This window comes from Choloepus didactylus, chromosome 4 (assembly GCF_015220235.1).
Source record: "Choloepus didactylus isolate mChoDid1 chromosome 4, mChoDid1.pri, whole genome shotgun sequence".
NCBI classification, from domain to species: Eukaryota; Metazoa; Chordata; class Mammalia; order Pilosa; family Megalonychidae; genus Choloepus; species Choloepus didactylus.
Genome location: NC_051310.1, coordinates 113,366,402 through 113,385,588, shown reverse-complemented (window position 1 = coordinate 113,385,588; position 19,187 = coordinate 113,366,402). Strand labels below are relative to the sequence as shown.

At 38.1% G+C, this 19,187-nt stretch overlaps 2 protein-coding genes across 5 annotated transcripts in view; one reads left to right on the top strand and one right to left on the bottom strand.

Moving 5' to 3' along the window:
- The window catches only part of HACD3 (3-hydroxyacyl-CoA dehydratase 3), a 41,432-nt gene extending 26,783 nt beyond the window's left edge, over positions 1-14,649 (top strand). The window contains exons 7-11 of the mRNA XM_037833662.1: positions 780-907; positions 5,690-5,802; positions 7,046-7,152; positions 10,274-10,405; positions 13,022-14,649. Of these exons, the coding sequence (XP_037689590.1) occupies positions 780-907; positions 5,690-5,802; positions 7,046-7,152; positions 10,274-10,405; positions 13,022-13,098 (557 nt within the window). The 3' untranslated portion in view covers positions 13,099-14,649. The remainder of the gene's footprint in view (positions 1-779; positions 908-5,689; positions 5,803-7,045; positions 7,153-10,273; positions 10,406-13,021) is intronic.
- A 476-nt stretch (positions 14,650-15,125) lies between these two features.
- Positions 15,126-19,187, bottom strand: part of INTS14 (integrator complex subunit 14) — a 49,877-nt gene continuing 45,815 nt past the window's right edge. For all 4 annotated transcript variants that reach the window (XM_037833657.1, XM_037833661.1, XM_037833660.1 and 1 more), the window contains 2 exons: positions 17,723-17,788; positions 15,126-16,016 (listed from right to left, as the gene is read on the bottom strand). In XM_037833657.1, the coding sequence (XP_037689585.1) occupies positions 15,765-16,016; positions 17,723-17,788 (318 nt within the window). In that variant the 3' untranslated portion in view covers positions 15,126-15,764. The remainder of the gene's footprint in view (positions 16,017-17,722; positions 17,789-19,187) is intronic.

The following is a 19,187-nucleotide window of genomic DNA, read 5'->3' as shown; positions in this document are numbered from 1 at the left end:
AAGTGAAGATCAGTATGAAGAATAAAGGATATTATTTTATGGACTACTTAAATTGATACCACATTTGCTGTTCTCATATAAACAATAGCAACATTGAAAATTACATAATATTTATATGAAGTAGATGGATATACTATAGTTCACTCAAATTTTCCATATTGTTAGGTGTTTAGACTAATCTTATTTTAATGTGCATAGAAATGTTTCAGAGAATAGTCTTGTTTATACAGCTTTCTTTTTCCATTTTAGAGTTTTTAGGTAGCTTAGAGTCTCAGAATAAGAATTATTTGGTCTAAGATATAAACATAGTTAAGGTTTTGAAACCCAATTTTATTCAATAATACTTCTTTATATCTGCATTTATGATTGAACTGTTATTAGATTTTAGGAGGCTGGATTGCCTTTAATATTTAATGTGACATAGTTTTAACTTTAAATTGAATGAGATAATGGATCTGAAAGGAATTATCACTGTGCCTGATACATAGATTTTCAGTATATGTTAACTGAGTGAAGGCTAGGTGTGCTTTTTATTGCCTTTCAAAAATGATAAAAGCATAAAGGGTTTCAGGGTTTATGTGTTAACTTGCTGGTAACTAGTAGTTTACTATTCATGACCCCAGAGGCCTACTCCCCTCCAAGTTTATTACTTGAATCTGACTGGATATTGATTGTACCTTTCCTAAAGTTCCATTCATTTAGGGAGTGATCTAGCGTAAGAAAAAGTTCTGTTGGGATTTGCTGGTTGATTTACCCTTATGTATTATTTGTGCCCGTAGAGTCCTTCTATGACACATTTCACACCTTGGCTGACATGATGTATTTCTGCCAGATGCTGGCAACTGTGGAAACTATCAATGCAGCAGTTGGAGTCACTAAGTCACCAGTGTTGCCTTCTGTTATCCAGGTATTGAGTAGTTGAGCTCAAGGGTGGGGAATGAAAGATTTCATTTTTTATCCAGTAGGTATGCCAAATTTCCTGAGAAGTCTCAGTTAAGAATACCTGTCTGTACAGATAGCATTGTTTTATCTGAACAAGGAGGAAAACTTGGGATATTTTCCAAAGTAGATTTTTGCCACATCAGGTCTGTTTCATTGTTTATAACATCTTTGTGAAGTCACAAAGTTTTTTTTTAAAAAGGATTAAAGAGCTTTAAAACTAGGGGAACTTGATTCTTAGACAAGAACCGAAAAACCTCCTCTCAATTTCATTAGGCAAAAACCAATTTTGTCCCCTCCTGCCATGGGTGGATGAAGGCAACCAAATACCAGGGGTCTATTTTCTCTTTGGACTTTCTGCCATATATGAAGGTGGCTCTTTTGATTCAAGTGTGGAAATGTTTTTTTCCCCACATATCCTAATTGTTTCCTGTAAGATTTGCTGTATGGAACTGAGCATCCATGTCTTTCAGCTTCCTTGTCCTATTCCCTATCTATGTGATTGTATACCATTAAACACCACCTCCCCAGACTCAGGGGAACTAGGCTATTCTTGGATAGTCTCTTCTGGAATAGTGTTTTGTTTTAATTTTAATTTTTTTTCTTTATTTTATTACTCATCTGCCCATACACTGGGTAAAATCAGTCACAAGGTTTTCACAAATCAGATGGTCACCCCATAAAAGCTATGTAGTTATACTATCATCGTCAAAAATCAAGGCTCCTAGATTACAGTTCAGTTGTGTTCCAGTTTGTTAAAGCTGCCAGAAATTCAATATACCAGAAATCTATTGGCTTTTACATTAGGGGTTTACTAGTTCACAAATTTACAGTTCTGAGGCCATGAAAGTGTCCAAATTAAGGCATCAAGAGGTAGATACTTTCTCTGAGGAAAAAGCTGTTGGCATCTGGAACACCTCTGTCAGCTGGGAAGGCACGTGGCTGGTGTCTGCTGGTCCTTTGCTCCGGGGTTGCATTGTTTTCAGCTTCTGATTCCAGTGGCTTTCTTAAGTGTCTGTTGGTTCTCACTTAGCTTCTCTGGGGCAAACTGGGCTTCATCTCTTAGCTTAGCATCTCCAAACGTCTGGTTCTGGGTCTGCTCTGAGCTCTCTCTGTCTTAGCTTCTTAAGAACTCCAGTAAACTAATTAAGGCCCACCTTGAATTGGTGGGGTCACATCTCCACGGAAATAATGTAATCAAAAGGTCCCACCCACAGTTGGGTGGGTCACCTCTCCGTGGAAGCAACCTAATCAAAAGATCCCACTCACAGTAAGTCTGCACCAACAAGACTGGATTAAAAGAACATGGCTTTTGTGGGGTACATAATAGATTCAAACCAGCACAGCTGTTTCAGGTATTTCCTTTTGTCTATTCTAATAGACTTGAAACTAAAAAGGAATATCTATATAATGCATAAGAGTAACCTCCAGAATGATCTCTGACCTCTATTTGAAATCTCTTAGCCACTGAAACTTTATTTTGTTTCATTTCTTTTCCCCCTTTTGGTCAAGAAGGCATTCTCAATCCCATTTTGCCAGGGCTAGGCTCATCCCTGGGAGTCATGTCCCATGTAGCGGGGAGGATAGTGAGTTTACCTGCAGAACTGGCTTAGAGAGTGAGGCCACATCTGAGCAACAGAAGAGGTTTTCTAGGGGTGACTCTTAGGCATACTCATAGGTAGGCTTAGCTTCTCCTTTGCAGGAATAAGTTTCATAAGGGCAAGCTCCAAGATCAAGGACTTGGCTTACTAAATTGAGGGTCCCTTATGCTTGTGAGAATATCAGGAATTCCCCAGCTGGGGAACTTTAATAGTTTCACATTGTTCCCCAGTTCCTCAAGGGGACTTTGCAAATACTTTTCTATTTTCTGCCCCAAATACCCTGGAATGTATTAGAGTATAACATTAACCTGTACAGAATAACAGGATCTCATGGAATACTGCTTTTATAGCTACTCTTTTTGGCATTCCGATATCAGTTGCAAGATACAGGGTGTTAATATAATAGCATTATCATTTTTGGGTTATCTGCCCTTGGAAGGAAGCTATTTTGTTTAGTTTAAAAGCTAAAAGGAGTACTGATAACATGCTACAACATGGATGAACCTTGAAAACATGCTAAGTCAAAGAAGCCAGACACAAAAGATCACGTATAGTATGATTCCTTTTATATGAAATATGCAGAATAAGCAAATCCATTGAGACAAAGCAGGCAGATTGGTGGTTTCCAAGGAGATGGATGGGAAAGGGAATGGGAGTGACACTTGAAGTTTATGGGGTGTTTTGGGGTGATGAAAAAGCTTTGAAAGAGCAACATTGAGAAAGCACTAATGCCACTAAACTGTATACTTTTAAATGGTTAACTATGTTATATGAATTTTGCTTCAATAAATTGAGAAAGCACTAATGCCACTAAACTGTATACTTTTAAATGGTTAACTATGTTATATGAATTTTGCTTCAATAAAAAAATTTAAAAAACAAAATAAGGGGGGATGGTGGGTGAACCACAAATATGGAATAATATTCTTTGTGTATCAAGGACTCTGACAATTAAGCATTCAGGTAGAATTTTTAGGGCAAGATGGAAGGGACAGGTTCAGTATCACTTCACTTCACATGGCTCTAGGGAGTGCCATTCACACAGACTGTGAGTGAATACGATGTGAGTGAACCCCCCTGGAGTTGGCCTGTATCTTGGGCTTAAGCAGGGCTAATTTGGAGTGGAAATAGGAGCTGTATTTACCACAGGAAGTTAGCAAATTGATTGTATCATTTAACATATGTTGAGGGCTTACTGTGTGCACAGAATAATAAATAGTAATCTCCATCCTTGAGGACAGGAACAACCAGAATGCAATTCCATAGCTACCAAGTAAAAGTAGAAAACTGTATGGGACAGGAGCACAGGATACTAGGGCAAAAGTAGGTGAACGCACACACTTCTTTCCATTGTCTTTTGGAAAAAGATAAAAATCAGAGGCTCAATATCTAGCCAAAGTAGTTTGATGAAAACATCTGTCATAATGCCATCACGTGGTAATAAGATAAAATGTGTTCACTTGGCTTACAAAAACAGGCTGGACGGTTCTATTTCAGGAAATATGGCAGATTAGGTGACCTATTGAGCTCATGCTGAAAATGCTGGATAAGATAGGACCTCCCAAGTTCAGTAATGAACAGGCCAATAACTTAGTGAATGCTAGAGTAGAGATAAGCTGAGCACTAACACTGACTTTTGCCAGATCTATACCAGAGGTTGACAAACTTTTTCTGTAAAGGGCCATATAACATACATATTTAGGCCTTGTGGGCCAGATGGCCTCTGTTGCAACTGTTCAACTCTACCATTGTAGTCTGAAAGCCGTAATACATAAACAAATGGGCATGGCTGTGTTCCAGTAAAAGGACATACAAAAACAGATGGTGGTCCAGGTTGACTCTGGGACAGTTTGCTGACCCTTGATCTATATCAAGTAAAAATATATGTATTTTCATAATGAAAGATTAAAGACATTTTTTTTAAATCTTCATTTTATTGAGATATATTTACATACCACGCAGTTATACAAAACAAATTGTACATTCGATTGTTCACAGTACCGTTACATAGTTGTACATTCATCACCTAAATCAATCCCTGCCATCTTCATTAGCACACACACAAAAATAACAAGAATAATAATTAAAGTGGAAAAGAGCAATTAAAGTAAAAAAGAACACTGGTTGCCTTTGTCTGTCTGTTTGTTTGTTTCCTTCCCCTATTTTTCTACTTATCTATCCATAAACTAGATAAAGAGGAGTGTGGTCCTTATGGCTTTCCCAATCCCATTGTCACCCCTCATAAGCTAGATTTTTATACAATTGTAAAGACATTTTCAAACAAACAAAAAACTGGTTTTACCATCAGACTCACTGGAAGGAAATAGTTCAGATAGTAGGAAAGTGATCTCAGCTCAGGATCTGGGATGCAGGAAGGAATGGAGGACACAAAAAAGTAAATATAAAGGCATTTTTTTTTAAATTGTAAGACTCATTATAATGATGTTAGTTATTCTCATATTTATTTATAGAGTAAATGCAATTCCAATCACAATCTTAAAAATTTTGGAGTGTGACAGTAATATTCTAAAGTTTATATGTAAAACCAAAAGGCTAAGGATGTTCTTTTGAAGAAGAACCAAGTTGGGGGACTTGCCCCAAAGAAATCAAGACATTAGATGGATTTAGTAGTTAATATCATGTGGAATAGGTGTAGAGATAGTCACATAAAACATTGGAACAGAGTGAAGCCCAGAAATAGCTGGACTATTTACATTAGGGTTCACTGTGTTGTACAGTTCTATGGTTTTTAAAAATTTTTATTCTGGTAATATACATACAACCTGAAATTTCTCAGTTTAACCACTTTAAAGTGTACAAGTCAGTACTATTAATTACATTCACAGTGTTGTGCTCCCATCACCACCATCCATTACTAAAACTTTTCTGTCACCCCAAACTAAAACTGTTCCAATTGAGCATTAACTCCCCATTCCATACCACTGGTTTGGGTACCTCTAAATTGTTCTAAATCTGGAGCCAAGGAGTAAACTAGTTGAGCTCAATCTTTTCCATTTACCTTGAATTTACTGGGGTTAGATTTTAGACATATTTATTTATATTAAATATGTTAAAAATTTGACATTTAAAAATTTTAAAATTTAAAATTTAAATTTAACATTTTTCTTCCTTTTGGGTCCTTTCAATAGCTTTGTGGAAGAAATTTCATTTTGTTTATCATCTTGGGCACCACGGAAGAAATGCAAAACAGTGCTGTGGTTTTCTTTATATTTTATCTGTGGAGCACAATTGAAATTTTCAGGTGAGTAGAAATGCCAGGATGATGTTTGCATTCCTCTCTGTCCCTCTCTGGAGCAGCTCTCTTCTGGAGGGAGTTGTTGTCTTAGCTACAGAGACTCACTTGGTTTGAGATTAATGTGTGGAAAGTGTACTTGAATCTATGAGCTCTGCAGAGTTGAGGCAGATTTTTTTAAAGCGGTCATTGGATCATAGTGCCAGCCTGGGCACTAGGGAGCAGAGGGAGAGAACCAGAGAAATGAAAGACTCATCTTGCCCTTCAGGATTCATGCTGTCTTGTTGGAAAGACAGGACCCATCCACATGGAAAAGTTCTTGAAAGGGCTGAAGAAACATGGGGTTGAAGGAGTAGTCAAGGTTGGATGGAGCTATTCAAATCTGACCTTTTAGAAGAGATGACAGAAATGGTGATTGTGTTTTCACTATAAAATTACTGAAGCTTGAATTAGCCTTGTATCTGATTCTTCCATTCTCAATTGTCTAGAAGAAATATCTTTTAAAAGTAACTATTAAAATATAATAGATAAAGTATTTTTTATCTATTAAAGAAAAGATTGAAAGCAGCTGTATTCTTCTTTACCAGACCATACATATATTTATTTCTTCCCTTTTCAGTCAAGTGGAGCAAAGATTTTTCAGATTGACCCCTCCATTCTAGATTTGGTGGTATTTTGGCAAAGTTAACAGTTGAGAGATAGAATAGACAGCAGCAGTTAGATTATGTTTTAACAGTGGTTTGTATCCCATGGCCCTTTATCACCTTTGATCTATCTTAATACAAAAGTGAAACAAATTATAGATCCTTAATGTTAACTGTAACTGCTTGGGAAGAAAAATTTCTTATTTTATATCTTCTTTTTTTAATAGAGTATGTCTGATTTTAGATTAGAAATCTTTTGTATATTCTTGTTTTGATAAGTAATTCATTTATCCGGAGATAAAGTTTCTGATATCAGAACTAGGAATAAAGCTAAAAATCTCTGAGCATTCAGTTCAAATATTGAACTATTCCAAAGAGAGTTCCTTTGAGACCTAAACATAGGCTGACGTTAAAGAGAGTCCACATCTTTTGAAGATCTAAGGAGGAGCATGGTGGGAGTTTATGAGTAGATAGCCCAGGATTATAATTTGGTTCTGAAGAAGCCATATGTGGCTAATTAAGAAATGATTTTTCTACTTAATGATTTTCTAGGATTGCATTCGGAACCTGACGTATTCTTTAACATTTGAATTCCTTATTTTCAATAGGTACCCCTTTTACATGCTTTCCTGCATTGATATGGATTGGAAAGTGCTCACATGGCTTCGCTACACTATGTGGATTCCTTTATATCCTCTAGGATGTTTGGCAGAAGGTACCTTCAGGAACTGGAGATTTTATAGCTTAGCTCCAAGGTGTTCCCAGAGGCTCATAGGCCAGTCCTTTCTTCCTGCCCCTTGCAGCCTTAATCTGATAAATGGGGTGTTGGATTCATCAGGGATTTCTTTCTGGTGGCTTCTTTCCGTAATACTGCTGGTACCCAGCCTGTTCCAGGGGAGTAGCTCTGTTGTAAGGTTTGGAAGCTGGGTTGTTATGTACTACCTACTTCCCATTTTATGGTATTTTTAATTTTCCAAAGCAGGCTCAGATTGATGACTTTGTTTTATTCTCACAAACAACTAGTGAGTGAGTCAGAGAGGGATTACTCTCTCTGTTTTATAGACGAGAAATTAAAAGAAACTGAAGTCCAATTCAATCAAATGACTGGCTCTCATACATCTTTAATAGCTTGGAGACTTATTTTTAAAGAAAACTAGGGGGAAAAAAGAAGAGGCATAAGCTGTCTGTAAAAAGGGAAGAGGAAGCATTTTCAACAAAATCAACTGAAATTTTGAGGACTGATGTCATAGTTTGCCAGGGTTGTTATGAAAAATACCACACACTAGGTGGGCGTAAGCAACATGAATTTATTGGCTCACAGTTTCAGAGGCTAGAAGTCCAAAATCAAGGCTTTGGTAAGGCAATCCTTTCTCCCCAGAGTCTGTGGTGTTTTGGTACTAGCTTGCACAGTTCTTGGGGTTCCTTAGCTTGCATTGCTGCTTCTCATCACATGGCCATCTCTCTCTCCTTGTGTCTGCTCTTCTGGTTTCATCTGACTTCTGGCTTCTTCCTGTGGGTTTTCTGACGGTCTGAATTTCCTCTCTCTATAAGGCCTCCAGTCATACAGATTAAGGCCTACCCTGATTTGGTTTGGCCACATCTGAAAAATTCTATTTACAATGAGTCCACATCTTAACTAATATAATAATATCTTCAGAGGTCCTATTTAACACCCACAGGAATGCAGATTAAGACTTGAACATGTGTATTGTGTGGGACATGATTCAATTCCTAACAGTCCTTCCTCTGGACATTGAAAAGACTTGTTCTTCCCACATGCAAAATATATTCACCTCATCCCAATATCCCAAAAGCCTTAAGCAATTTTAGTAACAACTCTTAAGTTCAGAATCTTATCAAAATCAGTTATAGATGAGGTTCATCCTTGGGCAAAATTCTTCTCTCTGTGGATCTGTGGAATCTAGAAAACAAGTTAACTCTTTCCAAAATACAATCATGGGACAGGCATGAGATAGACCTCCCCATTACAGAAGGAAGAAATAGAAAGGAAAAGGTCCTAAGCAAGCCTGAAACCCAGCAGGGCAATTTCCGTTAGATTTCAAGGTCTGAGAGTCTTCCATGGATTGATGCTTTGTCCTCTGGGCTTGCTGGAGTGACAGCCCCATATTCTTCCCCACACAGGGGGGAGATCCCACCCTCTCCAAGCGTTGGGACAGAATGCTCGCCCTATTCAAAGGTAGGGACAGAAGTTTTTCTCTGTTGGTCTGAGGAGATTTCCTCAGAGAACTTCTGCTTCTGTGGTTCTGCCCTTGAAGTCATTTTTCCTTCATTTTGTCCCATCTCTGTCCCTTTTAGCCAGACTGCCAGTGCTTGTGCTCATACAAAATTCTCAAAAACCTTGTCAGTTTTGCATGTAGTTCCAGAGGGTCCAAGACATCTGACAAAAGAATTTTCCACAGATCCTTCTGGATAAATGCATTTCCAATCCTGACTTCCTCTGAGATGGCTGCCTGAATCCATGAGTCATAGTCCTAATCTCCTTAGCAAAGGATGATTCAGCTGCATTCACATGTGGAGTCCTATTCTCTGGGGGCTTACCTATCAGGAGCTTAGGGAGGGTCTTGATAGAGCAGCATCTGGCCCTACCCTCAGAGTATGCTTTCAGGATAGGTTGAGGATTTTCCAAATCATCAGTTGCTGATTTCTTTGTTCTTAATAGTTCAGTCCTCAGTGTTTCCCTTTTCTCTCTCATTTTACTATAAGCAGCATAGAGAAACCAGGCCATACCTTCTGTTCTTAGCTTGGAGATCTCTTCTGCTAAATATCCAAATTCATTACTTATAAATTCTACCTTCTGTCTGATATCAGAGCACAATTTCTCTAAATTATCTGCCACTTTATAACAAGGATCACCTTTTCTCCAGTATCCATTAACGTTTTCATCATTTCCTTGCAGGGCCTCCCCAGAAATACGTTTAACATCACTATTTCTACCAATGTTCTGTTTGTGAGAGATATATATTTATTTTTTTGTTTTTTTTTTCTCTCTCTCTCTCTAAGATGATAGAAACTTTATCTATAGCTCTCACTTATTTCTGACCCCTCACCAGAATTGCTTTTAATGTCCTTATCTCTACCAGCAGTCTCTTCAAGGCAATTTAGGCTTTTTCTATCAAGCACCTCAAAATTCTTCTAACTTATAATTACCCAGTTCCAAAGCCACTTCCACATTTTTAGGTATTTGTAGTAGTAGGTACTTTTAAGTACCAAAAAATTGTCTTAGTTTGCTAGGTCTGCTATGACAAATACCACATAATGGGTTGGCGTAAACAACAAGAATTGTTTGGCTTACAGTGTGGTAGCCAGAAATCCAGAATCAAGGCATTAGTAAGGCCATGCTGTCTCCCCAAAGTCTGTGGTGTTCTGGTGCTCACTTGTGTAATCTGTGGCCTTCCTTAGCTTGTATCTCTTGCCTCCCATCACATGGCCATTTCTCTCTCCTTGTGCCTACTCTTCTGGTTTCATCTGACTTCTCACTTCTTCCTGTGAGTTTTCGGACCGTGTCTGAATTTCCTCTCTTTATAAGATTCCTCTCCAGTCATACAGATTAAGGCCTACCTTGATTCAGTTTGGCCGTGCCTAAATAGGATCTTCAGAGGTCCTATATACCAGTGAGTCCACACCTTGACCATAATAATATCTTCAGAAGTTCTGTTTGCAAACGCGTTCACACCCCCAGGAATGCTGATTAAGGCTTGAACATGTGTTTTGTTGGGGACATGATTGAGTCTCCATCTACTGGGGGTTGGAAGGGTCTGATACTAGACATGTCCATATTTCATTTGCTTCTAACAAGTACTTGTTTCTGCTTTTAGCTGTCTCAGTGATCCAGTCCATTCCAGTATTCAATGAATCAGGAAGATTCAGTTTCACACTGCCATATCCAATGAAAATCAAAGTTAGATTTTCCTATTTTCTTCAGATTTTTCTTATACTGTTATTTTTAGGTAAGTATTGGCTCCATAATAGAATTTTTCCTGTCACCTCTTAGTTGGCAGATGTAAATGATTCAGAGTTTTAAAAGTCCTTAGTAGGATTTTTATTTCCAAAAAGAGTAGTATGGAGTTAGAGAAAGATTACTTTGCAAGAACAGACCCACTAGGAGAATATGCTGTATATGGACGTATTTTTTTCCAAGTCTCCAGCAGTTGAATTATCTTCTTGAAGTGATCTTGATCATTAGGAATAAAAAATATTTATTGTTTAAAACAATATAAGAAGCTTTTTTAAAATAGAGTAAGAATTTCATTTTACTTTTAATAATTTCAGTAGCACTTTCCTCATTCAGAGTTCACAGAGGTGGTACTACAACTGACAGCGAGGAAGGAAGAGGGCAATAAAGGCCTCTGAGCCACCAAGATTTGTCATAAAGCTGTCTACCTAATTACAGAAAAGCCTCATTGTTCCTGATGTAAAAGCTGCCTGCTTATTTATTAATTTACTTTTATATGAAATCATACCTTCTTTCCTTAATTCATAAAAATGAAGAACTTAAGGAAAAAAGAAGTAGACCTGAATTATCACAAATGTGATAGGTTTATAAGCCTTCACAACTATTAGGACTTTACTTTAGATACAATTCTAACACGTTTTGATATAATTTATGTATTTCTCCTTGTTTTATTTCACAAAGGACATGAGGTGGCCCTAAATAAGTATGGCTGTCGGGTTTCCCAACAACAAAAGGATGTGACAGTAGACAGTATGCATATCAGTTGTCTGTTGCTGTGTAACAAATTATCCCAAAACTTAGCAGCTTAAAACAACAAAAACTTATTATCACACACAGTTTCTGTGGGTCAGGAAGCAGCCTAGCTGGGTGGTTGTGGCTCAGGTCTGATGAGGGCTGCAAACTTGAATGGGGTTAGAGGATCTGCTCCAAGCTCACTCATGTGGCTGATGACAGAAGGCTTCAGTTTCTTTCCATGGGTTCTCTCCGTTTGGCTATTTAAGATATGGCTTTCCCCAGAGCAAGTATTCAGAGAGAGAGAGAGAGAGAGAGATCCAGAAACCACACTGCCTCATCTCGGAAGTGACATACCATCATTTGTGCTGTATTCATTGGTCATACAGACCCACCTAATACAGTGTGGGAGGGGACTACATAAGGATCGTTGAGGGCCATCATGGAGGCTGGCTGCCCCAGACACTCAGAGGTGGACCACAAAAAATAAACCCAAGAAGCCAGAAAGCCCAGTGATCTTGATCATTTAGTATTGGGGGAGCAGAGACCTACACCCTTTGGGCCCTCAGGGTATCAGTACATGGCAGAAGCACAGTTAAATAATAATGTACATTATGGGTGTAGGTCATTTCCCAAAGGCTAAATTTTTTTCCAGTTCTCATTATTTTCTATTTCAGCAAAGGGTGTATCCCATTTCAGAAAGATTTCTAACCGAAAACGTTAAAATGCTTAGTCTTTTAAAGGGAGTAAACTTCAGTTTGGAAAATGCACTCATTAAGAGGTTTTTTACCTTTAGTATTGGATAAATTCAGTATGTAGTATATATTAGCATATAAGTAGTCTCCATGAGATGTGCATAATGAAAGTGTTAATGAGGAATAAGTATTAGAAAGACACTTAAAATATCTTACTAAAAAAGTTGGAGGGATAGAAATATTTTAATGTGTACTAATACTAGTATCTTTTCTTTTGCGTTATGTTGTTACTCTAATTTACAAGGCTTTATATTCATATTTAGTTTTCCTGTGAAGAATATGTAGCTGTTCTTTTCTTATTCTTCAGAATGAAATAAATCCTAAATTCACATTTACAATTCAGAAGCAGTATAACAACCAGTTACATTTGAATATAGATACGAGTGCTTTTAAACATGCATTCTTTCACAATAAGTCTATAAAATAAGTGCTTTTAACTCTATTGTACAAATGAAGAAACTGAGGCGAGGCTAAACCACAGAACTAGTCATTGGTCGAAGGGAATTAAAATTCGTTTTTGTGACACCCAAATCCTGTTTTCTAATCCAGTGAATTGTGCTTCCTAGGGAAGTGCCTGTAACTTTCAGACCACTGCTTAATGCATGTTATTGAGTAGCCTTGAATACAGAATTGGGTTGTCTCCATACTTCGGATTTGTGCGTTTCATTCTATGTAAGTTTTACCTTAGAAGGAAAGAAAAAGAATAAATAATTCATTCTAATTAATGAACTGTTTTAGGGGCGAAAAACTTAACACTATTGCCTGCAGCTTACATTGAAATACATCAAAAATGAGATGAATAGAGGGATGAATAGATAAATGATAAAGTACAGGAAACAAGTTTAGGTAGTGTTCACTGTACAATGATTTAAACTTTTTTTGTTTAAAAATTTTCATAATAAAATATGAAAAAAATTGAGTTGTAAACCCACCAGGAAAAGAAATTGGGCTGAATCTAGTTCATCGTTTATAAATTCGTTTTAATTTGTACTTCCTGAGCAGTTACAATAAGCTAAGTACTTAGTAGTGCAGAGACAACTAGAGACTCCCTTGTCCCAAGCTTCTGGTTATAAGTAGATAGAGACAAAGATTCTCACTTGTAATTGGCCTCTTTTCTTTTTCAGGGTTATACAACAATTTCCGCCACCTTTATAAACAGCGTAGGCGACGTTTTGGACAAAAAAAGAAAAAGATGCACTAAAAAGAGATTTCTGTGACTTTTTGTCAGTTTGAGCCTAATCTATGATTCTTAGTTTTACCACCTTGTACCAATGTATAAGTAGTTTTTTTTTTTTTAACAATTAAATTCTCAGTGAGGGTATCTCCCTTTCCACCAGTAACATTCTTGAATTTACTGTATTATCTTAATGTACTAGTTGCATGACATGGATTTCTGATATCTGATAACAGGTTCGTTCTTGTGTATTCTGTTAGTGACAGCAAAAGGCCCTCACCCCACTCCATGTCCAGTCAGCCTGTTTCATACAGGCCAGGATATTTCTTCAGTGCTCTAACCCTAGAACATAATGGCCATTCTCATGGTTGGGATTTGTTCTTTTCAGCTATCCTTGTGAAGGAAAGCAAGACCATGTTGTTTTATAGGAGGCTGTAAAAATGACTCAGGTAGGACCTAGTATGTTCTGTTAAGTGGGGTGGCATTGACCTTTTATTAGGTTAGGTTCAGTCAGGGTGGTGGTTAAAGAACATATATCAGATCTGACATTTTTGGGCCTCTAAATGCTTACTAGTGTGGGCACTGGAGAGGCACAGAATGAAAACAAATCAGACCTTGGAACACCATGATCATTTCTAACTAAATCAGAACTATTTTCAACCCTGAAGAAAGATAATACATTATTTAGAAAACAATGAGATTATGAAGGATTCCAAATTGAAATGGCTACAGGGGCCCAAAGGAACAAACATATGGGTCCACTGGCAGTAAGTTGCTGGCAATGCCAAGTGGCAACTGGAGATATAATAGGCCAAACTAATAAACACACCTACAAAACTGTCTTAAGCTGTGCACAAACATGAAAAAGTCAGTTCTCCTTCCCCTGCACTCACTGTGTCCATTTACTTTTGTGCCAGAGTGAGTGGTAGGACTGTTTTTGAAAATACGTGACTTTATTTTGCTATTGTTAGACTGGCTTTTTCCTTTGTCTGCAGTAGTACAGTGGGAACTGAGAGGGAACATTAGCTGTAGAACCACCAGCTGGTCTTCTGCCAACATTCCTGGCGGAAACACACCAACAGTAGGGGAACAAAAATACTTCTAGACATTATGAAGGTTGGCCATTCTAAAAAACAGCAGTTTCCTTCAGTACATTCCAAGTAAACCAAGTAAAATAAGTGTTTAGTGATGCTTGTGTAATAGACTTTAAGGCACAATAGCCCTCTCAGCTCTATTTCCATTGTTCCTGGGGGAAAGGAGATTCAGAGTTTTGCTATCTGTTTCTCTGAGCCCAAGATGGAAACTTGGACCTAACATATCTGATTAGCATAGGCTGGCTGATTTTTTTAAAAATTCATTGCACTGAAGGATATTTTGCATGCCTGTATATTTCTGTCAACCCTTGTTTGTACTGACTTCTGATGTTTTTTTTCCGACTTGAGTTCCTATATGTAATTGGACGTATCAGCTTTGCAGTAAATTATGCTGTATTCTTAGTGATTGTTATAAACTGTTTTATTCCTGTCTAGGAAACAAAAAAGATGGTTTCTATTAAAACATTTACAATCAAAATCCTAATAATTTGTACTTAAAGATCATTTAGTCTAATGGCTTTCACACTGGTAGTGATAAAGTCCTTTGTGCAGATAAAATATTATGTAGAAGTTCAGTGTGTTAAACCAAAAGGATTTGTTTTGGTTTAGGTGGCTACAAAGAGTTTAATAGGCCTTGAGAGGATTGTACCTTAGGAATTCTCCAGAGCTATTTGAAAAGCACTGATGATGTAAATAAAGTCTGGAGAAGTTACATCACTTGCCCAAGGTCATGAAGCTAGTTGATGGATTGACTTTGAATACAGAGATCTGTGAAAATTTAGTTGGCCTGCTCCTGGCTTAGGCAATGAGGCCTAATTGGTGTCAGAAACAAGGAAGTCAATACGGAACTGAAGGCAACCTCATAATTTTATAAATTTGTGCCACTGAGGAAGTTGAAATTATATTCAGGTGACAGGACAGACCTAAAGGCAAAGGCCCATTAGTTTCACAATGAAACCATTTTATAGAAAATCAGATATTTTATTTTCATTAAAAAAACCCCAAAACTCGAAAAAACAGGAATCATTTTACACATATGTGGTTGCTATTTAAAAGACTATATCTCAAGATACACCAAAAGCACCTAAGGGTTACCATTACATTTTGCCCAAGTTCTAAGGAAAGTTCTGAAACTTATTGGTGTTGGTCTTGTCTGGCCCCAGATGGTCTGGGTTGCTCATTTCAAAACAGAAGCTTGAAAATGTCCTTATGGTTGCAGTATAACACTGGAGAGATAAGACGATGCCTTTCAGGAAGCCAGAGAGCCCTTGCTAGGCAGTTTTCCTGAGGACAAGAGGAACTCGGTGCTTGCCAGTCATTCAAGCTTCTCAGGAGATGTGCCCATATCATGGGAGCAAGCGCTGTCATTTGGGGCTTAAAAACTCCAAGCCCCAGAAAGCAAAAATTAAAACCCAACCAGCCACCACCCTTCAGAACCCTTTTCAGACTGTGGTAGAGTCATTCAAGCTAGTAAGTGGTGCTTCTGAGCAGCTTCAGGGAGTCTTTGGGTAGCTATTCCAGAGATAAGCAGACTGGAAAGGTTTTTACCCTAAATCACTTTCACTCTGGAAATGAAAAAGAAGGCTCCAAAAGTCATCTTCACATTCTTTCTGTGCTGCTCCCAGAGAAGTCTGTCTGCAGAGGTGTGATGTTGTGGTCATAAGCAGCATATTCAGAGGTGCCTGTGCTGGCCAGCTTGAGCTGCTGGGCAGCGTGGGTCAGCTGGAAGGCAGCATCGGGGTGGGCTGTGTCAGGCAGTAGTGTGCACTCCCTTTCCAGCATGTCAGCCACCCCTTTGAGCAGGTCCAAGAAACCAAAGGCCAGGGCAGCCTTTCTTAAACGGTTCAGCTCCTGAAACGAAATAAACAAAAAATAAACCAATGCTCCTGGAATGGGTTCTCATTCATATTCTAAGTGCTCAGCAGAGTAAGTCCTCCTTGACCCCGGACTTTACTGAGCATTTTTATATGAGAACAAATGTTTATACAGAGACATCATTAAGAAGAGTGTGATGACATGACTGGGAAGTGGTTCTGGTACTGATGGTCAGAAAGTGAGATAAGGAAGGCAGTAAGTGGACTGAAAAACACACAGGTCCTCATCACCATAGTTTATGCCAAACATGGTTTTAGACACATTGCATACATCATGGTACTTAATCCTGATAACTTTAAGGAGGACACAAGTTTCCCTCATATTCAGGGATGGAAAAGGCATGCTCCAAATCTCAGAGGGCTCTCAGCCTCTGGTGCCTTTCTGACTGGCCCTCAGACTGAATGACAATGATCACGTTTGGAGGAGGCCATGGAGGAGTCACAAGAGTGGCCAGAAAGACTACCACATAAGGAAAGTTTGGATAATAGACAAGCCAAGAAATACAAAGTGCCCCTTGATCAATCACTTAGTGTGGTCTGGGAAGTTGTGTAGCCTCTCTGCCTTAGTGGTGTCATTTACAAAATAAGGATGATAACCCCTTCCTTGCCCACTGTAGTGGGCTGAAGCAGTCAGGAGCTAGAGGCCCCAAACAGCTGTAATATGTAGGATTATACAGAACCTAAAAGAGAAATGGGGCTCTCTGACTACTTCTACTATCATTTGTTACCAAGTGGAAAGTGCAGAAAGCCAAAGCACAAAGGTGTCATGTTGAATAGATAGCTGTTGATCGTATGTAGAAAGCTCAGCAAGGAGAGCCAGGGCCCATGCGGATTATGTGCTTTAGTTAGGGCTGAGAAGCCCTCTGGTTGAACTTTGATTAAAGCTGCTCTTGTTTGACTTCACCAGCTTGCTACATAATTAGGTTTGAAGACAACAGTGATATAAACATAAGATAACACCCAGACAAAGTAGCACGTATGTTCTCTGGAAGAGAAACTAGCCTGAAGCTGGCTGTGTGTACTATATTTTAAGATTAGCAAGGTAGGACACCAGCAAGGACACCAACAATGCAGCATACCTTATGCTGCCACTTAAATTAATTTCAGCCAAATACCAAGGACGGGAGAGAAAGGAGTGAGCCTAAATGCCCCCCACTCCACCCCACCCCTTTTAACTTTATTCCCCTCCACCAATGGTTCCATTAGCTAGGTAAGATTCTGGAGGGTCAACTCCTTTGCCATTCATAAATATGTAATTTTAGAATTCAGTCCTGGAAGTAGCTTGTCTAGTGCAGTAAGAATGTTCTGAGAAATTCACCATCCCATGAAGAAACATACACAGGTTACATGTGGTTGAACTGAATACCCGTATAGGAGTGAGTAGGGTAAAGGCTAAGACCCCACAGGTCCTTTCAGCTGCCTCCCTCAGTCATTCACAGAAACACCAACACAAAGAAGCCCTTTTAATACAGAGAACAAGGCCACTTCAAATTCTTGGATTTTACGGCCAGAACGACCTATCTCTTCTAATTTTACTGATGAAAAACGTAGGCACAAATCATACATTTCTTAATCCCTGTCCACGTTCACTTTGCAACCCATGCTCTTACTACAGTGACTCATTTATTTTTGGAACATATCCCCAGGGCATACCCTCTACCACTGTAACTCTGACATTCTCACCTTATAAAATGTCTGTGTTTTCTCAGGTAGTTTCCTTGCATTTCTTAAAATCTTCTGTACATCTGTCTATTAAGGGTAAAAAGAATTCAACATTAGAATTCTGTGGTAAAAGGGGAAGAATACAAAAGGATGGCTCTAAATGTTTAAAGAAATTAAAATAAGAACAGAGGTACAGTGTCAAGATGAGAACCCCTTCTGAGTTAATTTCATCATTCTGTACAACATTGGTAGAGCACCTCCCTCCTTCAAAAGGGTTGTTAAAAGAAATCCTTTGGTGACAAAAATGAACTTGTAAGTCTTACAAAAATACACCCAGGACCAAAACAAACTTTAAAAAACAATTTTAAAAAAATTCAGTTACACCTAGTAGTGGAAGTGATTCTAATTATCCTGACAGGGAAGGGCCGGGGTCAGGGATGGCAGGAAAGAGGGAGAACCTGATTTTCAACAGAAGAGAAAAGGCTTAGCCACACAGGATGTAGTTCATTGTCCATGGAAAGGGGGCTGGCAGAAGAGACTATACAGGCAGCAACCCTGATTTTGTGGTCAGTTGGCCTGACTGCTCTTCTCATTTGGCTTAGGATAGAATCATTGGAAATGAACAAAGAAAATAAAAGATGCTCAAAAGAAGGGAAAAAAAAGGCTCAATAAGAGAGTTTTGTAAACTAGGTATAAATGACTTTATGTCAAAGGAAGGAGAAATGTCACTGAGTCTCCTGCCTGAAAACAGCATACTTTGATAATAAGTATCTTAGCTGCTCATTTAAAAGTGTTTTGTTGAATTACACTGTAAAACTATGACTTGGATTCTATATGAGGATGGAAGAAATAACCTTATGAAGGCGCTTTTTTTTTCATATGGAGGCTTTTGCATCTTTTTAAAAATTGTTGCTAAAATAACATCCAGCCAAAACAAAATTGAAAAAGAAAAAGTTGAAGGGCTCACTTTTCCTATTTCAAAAATTACTATAGTAATAAAAATGCATGGTACTGGCATAAGGCTAGACATATAGACCAATGGTAATAGAATTCAGAGTTCAGAAATAAACCCAAATACCTATGGCCAACAGATATTTTGACAAGGGTGCTAAGACCATTCAATGGGGGAAAAATAATCTCTTTAACAGTTGGTGCTGGGGCAACTAGATAACCATAAACAAAAAAATGAAATTGGATCTCATCTTACTCCATATACAAAAATTATCTCAAAAAGGGTTAATGACTTATAAATATAGAAGTTAAATTCAAAAAACTATTAGAAGAAAACATAGGGGCAAATCTTCATGTCCTTAGATTTGGCAATGAAATCTTAAATATGACAGTGAAAAGTCTTAGATATAACAAAAAATAAATTGGATTAATAAAAACTAAGAACTTCTGCACATCAAAGGACATTATAAAGAAAATCACAGACAACCAACAGAATGGGAAGAAATATGTGCAAATTATTTATCTGATCAGGATT